The sequence below is a fragment of the Phocoena phocoena genome, chromosome 4, assembly GCF_963924675.1.
Source record: "Phocoena phocoena chromosome 4, mPhoPho1.1, whole genome shotgun sequence".
In the NCBI taxonomy this organism is placed as follows: Eukaryota; Metazoa; Chordata; class Mammalia; order Artiodactyla; family Phocoenidae; genus Phocoena; species Phocoena phocoena.
Genome location: NC_089222.1, coordinates 52,905,879 through 52,919,710, shown reverse-complemented (window position 1 = coordinate 52,919,710; position 13,832 = coordinate 52,905,879). Strand labels below are relative to the sequence as shown.

General features: G+C 35.3%; 1 protein-coding gene across 6 annotated transcripts in view; it reads right to left on the bottom strand.

Moving 5' to 3' along the window:
• Positions 1 to 13,832, bottom strand: part of NLGN1 (neuroligin 1) — an 890,815-nt gene that overhangs the window by 698,725 nt on the left and 178,258 nt on the right. For 2 of the 6 annotated variants that reach the window (XM_065875733.1, XM_065875735.1), the window contains exons 1-2: positions 9,846 to 10,338; positions 9,360 to 9,419 (exon numbers count right to left, since the gene is read on the bottom strand). In XM_065875733.1, coding sequence (XP_065731805.1) covers positions 9,360 to 9,419; positions 9,846 to 10,338 — 553 coding nt within the window. Of the gene's footprint in view, positions 1 to 9,359; positions 9,420 to 9,845; positions 10,659 to 13,832 lie in introns of those variants that run through there. The other 4 variants (XM_065875734.1, XM_065875738.1, XM_065875736.1 and 1 more) reach the window with 3 other exon arrangements.

The following is a 13,832-nucleotide window of genomic DNA, read 5'->3' as shown; positions in this document are numbered from 1 at the left end:
AGGAACAGAATATTAAGACTATTATTGATTAATCAGTTTTTCTACTTTTGAAAATTATAATAATGGTTGCAAAGACCCTAGCCTTTTATTAAGATTTCTTGTTGTCATTGTTGAAAACTAATTTTTGCAACATTTCACATACTTTAATGAAAATTATGGGCTATAATTAAATTGCTCTAATGCTATCATTACATAGATACCAGATGAATAGGATTAAAGTGAACAAAGAAATAGCTCTTCAATTAAAAATTATTTTAAAAAGAACTTGGTCCAATTTCCTAAATATGACAAATGAAACAGTATTGAAAATCAATGCTACTACAGCTTTAAATTGGTAAGATCTTAATCTTAACTAAAACAGTGTTTGCATGTAAGCAACCATCTGGATAAAATGTTTAAAATTCAGGGAAAATTTTTTAAAAGTCTGAATCATTTTGTCTACACAAAGTCAAACACTTAGATATTTAAAAGTATCTAGATTAATGCATAGTACACTATCTTGATAGAAAAATGCTTAAAAACAAATTAAAGGAACTTCTCAGTAGAGGAGAGAGAATCTGTGTCTATTAGAAGGACTGGATATCAAGTGAAATTTGAGTTTTGATTTGAAAAGAGCCCCAGCATTCCTAACTAGCAGCCATGTGACCTTGGGTAAGTTATTTAACCCCAACAAGCAATAATTCTTCAACTATAGAATGGGTATAATTATAACACTGTTTTGAGATCTTTCCGGGGATTCAGTTTGAATGAAAAAAATGGAAGAGTGCTTGATATCCCTCAACAACTCATATCCAGCTAGAACCTCAGAATGTGACTTTACAGGTTAAATTGTGTTACCCCAAAATTCATATAGTGAAGTCCTAACCCTGAGTATCTCAGAATGTGACCTTATTTAGAAATAGGGTCTTACAGATATAATTAGTTAAAAGGAGGTCATTAGGGTGGGCCCTAACTCAATATGACTGGTGTCCTTATAAAAAGTGGTAATTTAACAATTCAAGAGCAAAAAAACACAAAAATCCAATTAAACAACAGTCCGAGGATCTGACAGACATTTTCCCAAAGAAGACATGCGAATGGCCAATGAGTATGTAAGAAGATGCTCAACATCGCTAATCATCAGGAAAATACAAATCAAAACTACAATAAGATACCACCTATAAGAATGGTAATTATCAAAAAGACAACTAATAATAATCGTTGGCAAGGATGTCGGGAAAAGGAAACTGCTGTGCATTGCTGTTGGGAATGCAAACTGGCACAGTCACTATGGACAATAATGTGGAGGTTCCTCAAAAAATTAAAAATAGAACTACCATATGACTCAGCAATTCCACTTCTGGGTATTTATCTGAAGAAAATGCAAACACTAACTCGAAAAGATGTACCCACATGTTCATTGCAGCATCACTTACAATAGTCAAGATATGGAAACAACCTAAGTGTCCACTGATAGATAAATGGATAAAGAACACATAATAGAATACTATTAAGCCATAAAAAAAATGAAACCTTGCCATCTGAGACAACATGGATGGGCTTTGAGGGCATTATGCTAAGGGAAATAAGTCAGTGAAAGACAAATACTGTATGATCTCATTTATAAATGTGGAATTTAAAAATCAAACAAACAAAAAAGCAAGCTCATAGATAGAACAGAGGCTGGGGGTGAGGGGTGGTTAAAATGGGTGAAGGGGGGGGTCAAAGGTACAAACTTCCAGCTATAAAATAAATAAGTCATGGGGATGTAAGGTACGGCATGGTGACTATAGCTAATAATACTGTACTGCGTATTTGAAAGTTGCTAAATCTTAAAAGTTCTCATCATAAGAAAAAAATGTATAGGGATGGCTGTTAACGAGACTTATTGTGGTGATTGTTTTACAATATATACAAATATCGTATCAAAATGCTGTGCCCCTGAAACTAATATAATGTTACATGTCAATCATGCCTCAATAGAAAAAGGGAGAATGCCCTGTGAAGAGATACAGGGAGAAGATAGCCACCTACAAGCCAGAGAGACCTACAACAGAATCTTCTACACAGCCCTCAGAAAGAACCAACCATGCCAGTGTCTTGATCTCAGACTTCCAGCCTTTAAAACTGTGAGGCCAAAATTTTCTGCTGTGTAAGTCACGCAGTTTGTGATACTTTGTACAGCAACCCTAGCAAAGAAATGACCTTATTTGGAAATAGGGCCTTAGCAAATGTAATTAAGATGAAGTCATACTGGATTGGGAAGGGTCATAAATCTTATGACTGGTATTCTTATCAGAAGGCCATGTGAAGACACAGAGACACTGGGAGACACCCAGGGAAGAAAGCCACATGACAACAGAAGCAATACAACTACAAGCCAAAGAATGCCAATGACTTTTGGAAACCAGCAGAAGCTACAAAAAGAGGCAGGAAGATTCTCCTTTAGAGCCTCCAGAAGTAACCAAAACTGCCAACTCCTTGATTTGGGGCTTCTCAGCTCCAGAACTGTGAGAGAATAAATCTCTGGTGTTTAAAGCAACACAGTTTGTGGCAATTCGTTACAGCAGCCCTAGGAATCTAATATAGGGAGTATTACATAAAGTATTCTGTCCACTTACAAAGGACTATGTGAAGATTTATGATTAGAAATTATGCTTCCACATCTAGTCCAGAGCTTAAGGTGATCAAATCCAGAATGAGATTATGTGATTGTTACTAGCAAATATATGTACTGGTGTGATTTTTGAAGTTGGTCATTTCCTAAACTACTTTAGCATGTACCTCCATGGGAGGAAGAAGAAGAGGGGGAGAAATATGAGAGGACAAAAGATCATCAACAAAATCTGTAAAAGAAAGTAATGTAGAAGTTAATTAAAGCAAAGATTACATCATAATCATGAAGCTAGTAGTATGTTCTATATGTGAAAACAACACTTTAAAACACGTATCATTACACTGGATAGTAGAAAGGAAAGCATTTTCTACAGAGGATTTATTCTGTGACATAGCTCTTTTTGCTGGTGGCATGTCATATGTTTTCAACTTCAATCCCAATTTCTACAAGAAAAAAAGTATTTATTCTCTGGAAAAAATGAGTTGGACACCTATAACAGTCTTTTAATCATCAGCTTCAGGAGACTCTCTCTGCCTATCAGTAGACAATGCAACAATTGATGTTGTTCTTTTAAAACTTTACAACCCTTTTAGAGCTGCTTCATTTCAGAGTTCCAACTTAAACTGTTTAGCTTTTAGAAGACTTAACCGCATCTGTCCAAGGATACTAATCGAAATATGAAGCCAAATCTCAGGTTTAATCTGATTTCCCATTTATCTTCAGACCCCAAATAAACCAGACGTTTTAATTATTTCAGTATGTAGTGATTTTTCTACTAGCAAATTGGCCACCAAATTTTCTGTTTGATCTGGGATCCCACATAAACAGAATTGTTATTGCTGCTGCTGTATTGTTTTGCTTTATTCCCTCTGTTCTAAAATCATCTCCTTAAAGAAAATACAGTTGGCCACTAACAAATTATGTATATTTGGGCAGGATACTTAACCTCTTTGGTCCTCCATTTCTGCATTTTGTAAAGTGGGAATAAAAATCTCATAGGATTGTTGTGATATTAAATAAATGAATAAGGCTAAATGTCTAGAACATATTAAGAGCTCACCAGTGCTAATTCTATCTCCACTTCCCTTAACGTTGCACACTGAACAATTAAAATAGGAACAATCAGATGAGAATAGAATCATATTACTACTTCTACCCATGTACTCATACTCATGTACTCTGCCTAACTACATGTTAATTTAAATTATCTACTAATGCTCTTTTTAATCTGAAACCTCCAATTGTATACTAGATCCCAACTTTCTCTAAAGATATTATTCTAGAAGTCTATCATCTTTCCTCTATATTTTTAATTGTTCCCTTCCTACTATATACAAACATTTCTCTTTTTTAAATTTTCTTTTATTATAATAAAATTGCTTTACAATGTTGTGTTAGTTTCTGCTGTACAATGAAGTGAATCAGCTATATGTATACATATATCCCCATATCCCTTCCCTCTTGCGTCTCCCTCCCACCCTCCCTATCCCACCCCTCCAGGTGGTAACAAAGCACCAAGCTGATCTCAGTGTGCTATGCGGCCGCTTCCCACTAGCTATCTATTTTACACATGGTAGTGTATTTATGTCAAACTTAATCATACAAACATTTCTCTATTTCTTCCATCTTAACCTATAGCAACAAAACAACCTCTATTGTCCTTACACTTCCATTTTTTCTGCTCCTTCTTACAGCAAAACTCCTTAAAATAATCATTTATGCTTAGTGATTCCAAATCTTCCACCATTCTCTCTTCGACCCACTCCAGTGTGTCAGACCCACACCACCCCACAAGAGTTCATTTGGTAGAGTTGATCACTCTTGTCTATTTTGATGCATTTTCTTTACTTAGCTTCTAGGACAACAAAAATATATTGGTTTACCTCCCATCTCACATGTAACACTTTCTCAGTCTCCATAGTCCTTCCTTCTCTTCTTCCAGACCTCTTAATGTTGGAATGTCCCTGGATTAATCTTTGGTGTCATCTCTTTACTCTATTTTCATTCAATTCCTTTTATTCTCACTCAGCCTCATGACTTTAAAACTCTACCTTCTATATCACAATGACTCCCAAATATATATCTCCATTTATACCTCTCTCCTGAATGCCAAACTGGTTCCTTGATGTCTACACTTGGATGTCTAAGAGTCACCTCAGATTTAACATGTCCAAGCTAAACATCATTCTTCTACTGTGCCTCCTCCTACACTATTCTACATTCCTTTTTTCTGTCTTAATTGATGGCAAATCTATTTTTCTAGACATTCAGACCAAAATCTAGGAATCTTCTCTGACTGCTCATTTTCTTTTACAACCCATAACCAAATGAGCAAGAAATGTGATGTTTGTAATATATCAAGACTATGACTTCCATTGTTACTCCTCTGGTCTGAGCCTGGACCAGGCTGACGTCTTGTCCAAATAAGTCAGTCGGAATGATCTCTTTAAAATAAAGTCAGATCATTCTGAATCTCAATGCCGCGCTCTCTCTACTCTTTCTAGATTTACCATACCCCTAGTTGTTCCTTAAATACACAAGGCAGAATCTCATCTTAATGCCTTTGTGCTTGCTCTTTGTCATGTTCTTTCCTCAGATACTCATTTTGTTTCCTTCATGGCTTTGTCCAAAAGAAGACAATACTGGCTAACTTATTTAAAATTACCTTCACCCTCCACACCAGCACACCCAAGCCTCCATACTCTTTATTTCTCATCTTCTTATACCCTCTAAATTTAGTTGTTTATTGTGTTTATTGTCTACAATGTGTCTCCACACACTAGCATATAAGTTCCAGAAGGGCAAGGATTTTTTAACTGTTTTTTTTTTTCACTGATGTATCTCAGGGGCTTAGAGCAGTAATCTAATCACGGAGTAAGGACTCAATAAACATTTGTTAAGTGAATAATAAATTAGATAGAAATGTATAAGCATGAAGGAAGAGCATTCTGGAATATAATCCCCTTTTAAAATCCTAAACACACTGACAGTGATAGCAGTCATTTTTTTTTTTTAGCAGTCATTTTTATACATATCTAATTAGGAAAAAAAATCAGTCTCTGTGTTCAACAAATCACCAAATAAACCCTAAATTTATGGAAAAGGCTCTTGAATGAATTCAATATTATCTCAGGTAAAGACTACTAAGCAGAGTGTGTAAAAGTTAAATACTTATGAAAATCAGGAATAAAATTCTCAAGGAGTCAAGAACTGTACCACAGCCATCTACAGAGATTGTAATTTTCTATACAATAAAATTGGGGTAAGTGAAAAAAGTGAGTTAACTTATGCAGAAATGAAAATTAATTCTGTATTCGTCTCACACGAGCTATGCAAATTATAGTCAAAGTACTGGAGAAATACAAAGCTAAACAACTCTAGGGTATCCGTAAGCCAATCAATTTGCTGTGGATTCTCTGGGTCTCTTGTTCCTCTTCTCATGTTTACTGCCTAATATTTGACCACTTTACGGTTTGTTGGCGACTCTCATAAAAGAGTGAACTAAAGAAGCAAAATGAAACATAAGCAAATTAAAGCTACTCCTGATAGCAGCCAGGAGGAATACGCTGGGATCTTTGTCTGGACAGTGAGAAAACGTGTACTATTTAAAAGTATTCACTAAAATGGGTACTAAGCATGTTTTCTGGAAATCAATTGCTAACATTGGCTTGACCCAATTCAATAAGGTGAGCATTAAACCCATCTAAAATAGAGTCAACTGATAGAATAAAAAGAATTCACGATATATTTGAATGTGCAAAAGCAAGCAGGAAGAAAAGGAGGGTAAAGGGGTGGAGACATACAAGCCTCTGCTGTAGAAATCATCTACAGGATGTAATTTAACATAATGGAAATGCATCTAATATAAGCAAGAACTAGGGCCAAACCTGACTCCACCCACTTACTAGCAGTAGAAACTGGGTCAGAATGCTTAACTCTGAAAACCTTCTTTCAAATTTGTAAAATGAAGGACAGTCATATACTTTCTTCATAAAGTTTGGTGATAAATTATGTCAGTCTCTACATCCAAATTCCAGTTTCTATCACATGTTGCCTGCCTATTTGGCCAAGTGCTGACAGTTATCTCATTTTAAGCACTCATCCTTTCTTTCAGTTTTTCAAGGATAAAGCCCTGAAGAAATATCTACAAGAGTAGTTAACGTATGGCTAAAACTATCATGGGAAATTTAAAAAGATGGATTAAAAAGTGCAACTGGGACCTTTTGTAAATGAGAGGCAGCCTATTGGTAAAAATATGTTTTTTTCTTCAATTGTACAGGAAAAATAGTATAAAAGCTCTGTTTAAAAATTACAGCAAAGCATCTTTTGGAGGAAGGAGAAGATGTTCTTCCTTTCATACAGATTAAAGTGCAGAAAATGCTTTGTTCTTTGTAAACTTACTTGAACATAAGTTCTATGGGAAGAGAGATCTTTGTTTCATTCATTACTGATAGTGCATATAATAGGCAATTAAGAAATAGATTTGAATGAATACAGCATACACAGATTGGCACAAGGGTGGTGGTCCATCTGCCTCTGCAGATGACCATACACAATTAAAAAAAAAGAGATAAATAATAAGCCAGAATTTTATTAGCACCTAGATAAAATGCAACACAACTATTTCTATACTTCCTAAACTTCCACAATTCTGTTGAAGAACTCAAAGTCCATATGCAGTATATATATTAGCATATGCATAAATATGAAATAACTAATACTTTTTGAACCAGGAAAATATGATTTCCTGAAGTGAATAGACCCTGCACGATAGAGAAGGAAAAAAAAGCTGAAAGTTTGGGGGAAAATGTTCTATTCCTCTGCTAAAAGTCAAGCTCTAAACTTTGATTTTGTTTATTTTTTTAAAAAACTATTTATATAGAAAATTACATTTAAATTATTTGTTATTTCAATGTTAGGATAATATACAAAGAGCTAATAAACAGCATAACTTAGTTATAATAATATATTAAATACCAAAGTGAACAAATGTTTTAGAATTCTTAATATGAAAGCACAGTAGATTTGGACTATAAACCACAGACTGATGTAGGTATCTATAGATCTTGTCCTCAGGCTAATTATAAAGTAGTTCAAAGTTTGCCAAAGTAAATAGCACAGCCTACATACTTCTTTGCCAACTCTCTCATAAAGCAGATGGAACCAACCATCGAAAGAACCATGAAAAAGAATTTTTAAATGAATCCATTTCTTTCTGAAGTTGTATGAGAAGGTCACTTTCTCACTTACTAGCTTACCTTTTGATGTCCTTATCAATTTTTAATTGTACATATTTTTATGTATTATGCTATATTTATGCATTCTTCAATGGCATCTTTATTTATGACTTTGTGAATCAACACCTTTGTGATAGGAGGCAAAAGTCACTTAGCTAATTACACATGCTTGATAAGCTGCATAATAATAACCACTGCAGTACTGTACATTAGTTGAAAGCATATAAATTACTGCAGTTATTCTCATTTGGGAAAAAACAAGAGACTTTTTTAGTTATCTAAAACATCTTTGTTGCCTCCATATCCACCTTCTTAAGTATACTATTCTTTTAACCCAAATCATGACATTAATAATAAAATAAAGGTTAAATTCCATTCTATCAGTCTGACCAAAGAAATAAGAACAAAAGCAAAACAAAATTCAATTTAATGTAAATACTTCTGATCTGCAATTGAGGATTTGGTGATATGAAGCTTCTTCCACATAATGCGATCCCAGTGAAAAAAAAACAGTTTAGACGTTCCCCACCCCACAAGAATGTTGTAATGAAATCTGACTTGGTCCAGCCAGGAGATTAGAAATGCACAGAGAGAGAGAGAATGTACAGAACTGGAATATTAATATGATTTCTGTATGAAGATTGAAAATTCTACAAAGTTATAATAAGGTCAAAATAACACAGATAATTTACTGCCAGAGAAAATCATACTCTCCTATGAGTGATTTACTAGATGTTCTATAAAAATGGAGTGTGGACAAGCTACATTCAGATGCAAGCTTGCAGCTGTCAGTGTCTACATTTGCTCAATCTGGCTAGAGGATGCTTTGAAGGTTGATTTAATTGTAGCTTCTGAATCATGTTCTTCCCTATGTTTTAAATTGTTTAACATAAATATAAAAATGTTAAAGCAATTTTAAGACTGTAAATATTTAGTATAAAAAGCTGTAAAATCTCATTTTTTTCTGGAAGAGTGACTGAAAACAGAAAGACTGTCTGGGAAAAAATACCATTACTTAATAATGGTAATTGCCCAACAGTTATGGAAAATTTACCCTTACATGAGAAAGTTCATAGGGTGTTCAGAAGGAACTAAGGATAAACAAACAAAAAACTAGGTTTGTGGCTGAACTGATCAATTTTAAGAGAAACAGGATTCTATTATCTGTAGAAAAGGGTTCAGAGATCAAAGCTGAACAGCTGGGAAGGCAGCATCTTTGGGTTCCCTGCAGGCACTGTAATAACCTAAGTATCTTTTTCTCTATACACAAACTCAAAGCAGAGATTCAACTCCTGTCCATGCCACCAGCGCCAGCACACAGGGCACCACCAATGAGTTTTGTCAATGTCATCTACTCAGCTACAGCTCTCCTCAACCATCTTTCTATTCTTTGACAGCCTTCAATAAATTCCAAATATCGCCTAACCATTCACTTCCCAGCATCAGCAAATCATCCTTAGGGAGAATATCTTGTTCTTCCTCTTCAAGCTGTTTCCCCCATTTTTTATTTTCACTTTTATACATACCTCCTTTTCTACATATTTTCTTGCCGGGTTTTCTGGCACATTCCTTGGATATTCTTTTTACTGAAAAATGAATAGAAGACTAGAAAATAACATGGCGCTCCATCACAGACCGCCGGAACATGCAACACCACTATCTAACTTAACACGCTCCTGCATTTACTGAGTGCGAAAGATCCCCAATTCGGTGAGCCTGCACATGCAATGGAGAAATGTTGATGCATCTTCTCAGAAGTCATTCGGTAGGAAATGGAAATTAGGAACCCATTTCTACCTAAATATACGTGCTGCAGAGGAAAGAAAATGAGTAGGCACAGGAAAAAAATAAGAACGCCAACACACATAAACAAAAAGAGCTGCATGCGCACATGTAAAATATGTCTACATGCCGACAGGAAAAGCCATGCATGCTACCAGTACACATGAATTAATATTGTTAGAATAGAAAAATATAAATATATCTCCCTGTTTTTCCTGTAGTAAACTCACCATCCTCAGTTGGGACGTATATATTTAAATACAGGCAATCTTCACTCTGGTCTTGTACGTATGATGAAACCACATCCAAGTTATTAGTAAACCACACAGGAAGCATGACTTCTGGCAATCTGCCATCAATGATATTCTGGGGACACACAGGAGCAAACTGAGTAGCATTCCTGATATCTGACCAAGGAGATGGTGGTTCTGGAGGCTGAAAACGATGTTCTCCTGTTGGCGGGGCTGCATATGGAATGCCAAGAAACTGAATAACTGGACCCAAAATTTCATTATTGAGTTCTTTCTTAATCCCTCTTATCTTGCCGAAGTTGGTAGTCACCAGTGGGTCTCCATCATCCAATTTTTGTGAGAGCACGTGAGCAGCCTGAAGCCAACAGCCCAACACACAAAGAGTCAATGAGGCCCCCAATCCCCTGTGTACCAAGCATGCCATTACTGCTCTCCAAACATAAGCTGGCCACATGCATCTGGGCAGTGCCATGGTCCCACATCAGTTGTGTAGTTGTCTGGTTGCAGTGAGGCAAAGGTGTTTGTATCCACTTGAGAAAAACCGTATAACGGTAGAATACACCTCAGATTTCTCAAAGGCGAGCTTGTCAAGAAAAGCTCAGAAAGCTCTTCATGCAGCCAGTATCTCCCATTGATTTCACATGTATTGAAGTAGCATCTTCAATCATCGCTATTTATCAGACCATATCCTATTGACCATTCTGTTTTCCATAGTAGCAACATAGTGAGAGTGGCCATTGACTGTACATTTCCCTCTTATAAATCAAATCCAGTTAGCTGCAGGTCTATATCCTAGAGAAAATGAAAATAAATCATTAGTACAAACAAGCTAAAATAGACAGAGTGATAACTAGATGTTTTACAAGCTACAGAAATACTTTTATAGTGGCTGGACTCAGGTGAGTTAAATACTACCATAGGAAAATTATGGTTTGATGTGAGATGACAGATGAAATCACCGATAATTAGAATATTGAGAAACTTGCCTCCTGGCTTTATACACACTTAATAGAAAGCAGGCCTTGTTAAAATATACAGTTTCAGGAGCATTTCACAGTATAGTTTTCTTAAAATACTGAAGGTTATGTGTGAAGTTTTCCCTTTATTGAAAGTCTTCAATCACTTTAAGGGACCACAGTATTAATCACCAAACATACTAAAAATTAGAATTCAGTAGCAGAAAAACTTTTTAAAAATATTGGTAGGGGGCTTCCCTGGTGGCGCAGTGGTTGAGAGTCTGCCTGCCAAGGCAGGGGACACGGGTTCGTGCCCCGGTACGGAAGGATCCCACATGCCACGGAGCGGTTGGGCCCACGTGAGCCATGGCCGCTGAGCCTGCGCGTCCGGAGCCTGTGCTCCGCAACGGGAGAGGCCACAACAGTGAGAGGGCCGCGTAACGCAAAAAAAAAAAAAAATATATATATATATATATATATATAGGTAGGGAATTAGTGGAATATAAACAAACTTTTTAAGAATGACTATATATATTAAACAAACAAACAAATAAAAGGATGGTTCCCCAATCCTGTGCTATATAGAAAAAACAAAGATTATGCTAGAAGAAGAAAACCAATATGAGCTCAACTATGATCATTTAAGTGCAACTACCTTATAAGGTCATTCACCTTAAATTAAGATTCAAGAATTTAAAAGACAAAATGCCTTTAGACACAACTTGAAAAAGAGACAGAAGTTGGCATCATTTTTTGCAGACTTTTTTGTTTTACCATCTAGCTAGCTATATATTTTAGATATCAGTAAATCTGCAACAGGAAAATTAACTTCTGAGTCAGTCAATATATTTTAAATTACAAATGTTCTCACTACCTGTTAAAGATCAAAGGAACAATACAAAAAGAAGAGTGCGGCAGTTTCAAAGAGCAACCATACTTAATCATAGCGTTGCATACTAACATTAATCAAACATCTAACACTCTTTACCCAGTCCAACTTAGGATGCATCAGAATAAAATGTAACATTCAGTGCAATGCAATTCACAGTGTAATCTTGCGTTAACTGCAAAATAGCACACAACTGGACAAATTTGTCTTTTCTTGTTCAAGCAATGTTTTAAAGTGCTTAGTTTGAAAAAAACAGTGTTGGTTTGTATTATAGATGGTTCTATCCTGTCATATTATGGGGAAGATTCCTGAAGAAGTGCTGGTCTGGCAGTGAGGCTGTCCTGACTTTATATTATTGAAAAGGAGATTGCAAAAACTATATAGGGCAGCAGGAGATTTGGTTCAAGCCTGGTGTTCCTTTAGCTCTGAACAATTCATCACAGATGGCAATAAGAAGATAAATGCCTTTCTTCAAGAATACTTGTCTGTGTTAATGCTCATACCTTTGTTGTGAAAGCACATTAACATACAAAAGACAGGCTTAGACCCATCCCATTTCTGTGCCAGAACTCTAGCATGTTTTGAAGATTTAGCTACACAAACCCACTTCTGTTAAGAGTACATAATGCTCATTCTTGCACAGAATCGTGGTGGGCCACAGCATGACTCAGTCTTTCCTACTCACCTTTCGGTGTTAAAGAGCAGCATTTTGACACCTAAAATAGAGAACCTGTGGTGAGGACTTAAAAATTTCCATCACCATATTTTATTCAGCTTAATTTTCAAATACAGTGATTTCTAAAAATTCTTCTTTACATACTTGGTATCTCACCCAGAATAAAAAGTACTTGATTCGCATATGGACACCAAGGGGGTAAAGTGGGGTGGGGTGGTGGTGGTGGGATCAATTGGGAGATTGGAATTGACATATATACACTAATATATATAAAACAGATGACTAATAAGAACGTGCTGTATAAAAAATAAATAAAATAAAATTTTAAAATTAAAAAAAGTACTTGTTTGGTTACTAACAAAATAACGCTCATTTTTGTACTCACAAATCCTTAACTGTGTTAAAAATAAAAGGGCTGCTGTTTCCCACTTTAATGTGCTACTTTAACACAAACTGTGGAGGATGAGAATTCTGCATTCCATGGTAAATTTTCAAATTCTAATGGTTAGCTTTTAAGGTTACATAAATATCCCATTATACATGGGCTTACCTGTATAATTACAGTATCGACCCCAAATATTTTTCAGAGGTCACTGTTATAATAATAACAGTTGCCCAAGTTTAATGTAAAAATATGGCTTGTTTAAATAACTGAAAATTTACATATATATGTGTATATATATGCCTAAATATAAAGACTCTCAAATTTGTTGGCAGGGTTTTTTTTTTTCCTATTTATTGGTGCTTCATTAGTACAGTATATGCCAAACCCTTAGTTTTTAGGCATTTACATCTCATTTACAACAACTCTAAAAACTAGCTTCAACAGTTATCTCCTTTTTACTTACAAGGAACTGAGACTTAGAGGTTAAGTGTCTTGGCCCAGGTCTCTCAGCTAAACAACAGCAGATCCAGGAGCCCACTGGCATCTAATTTAAAGGCCATCCCCTTGATCATTACACATGATACAGTCTCTCACTTCACAATTAACACTTTTTTAAAAACTGATCCTAGTGCATTTAAAATTGAATTGTAAAAGTGTTTTACGTTCCTTCAGAAGACAGAATGGAGGTAAATACTCTGACAATTTCATAGAAACAGAAATTTAAATGGTCTACCTTGTTCTTACCGGCACTTTAGATTTTGTTAGCTTTTTTACCTTTTTTTACTTTACATTGAATGCAGTGATTGGGTATCTATATGTGTTTACGCAAGATCATGTTAAAATAATGAGTAACCCCAAAAAGCCCAACTTCATAATAGGATAAATGTCCATTAACAGATATTGATAAATGAATTATGATATATTCACAAATTAGAATTCTATACTTCAGAGCAAATAAAGAACCTAGACCTAAATATATCAGCAAGAATAAATCTCAATATTTTTGAAAAAGATTAGATATAGTAAAATGCTATTTAAATAAAGCTTAAAATATGAAAAA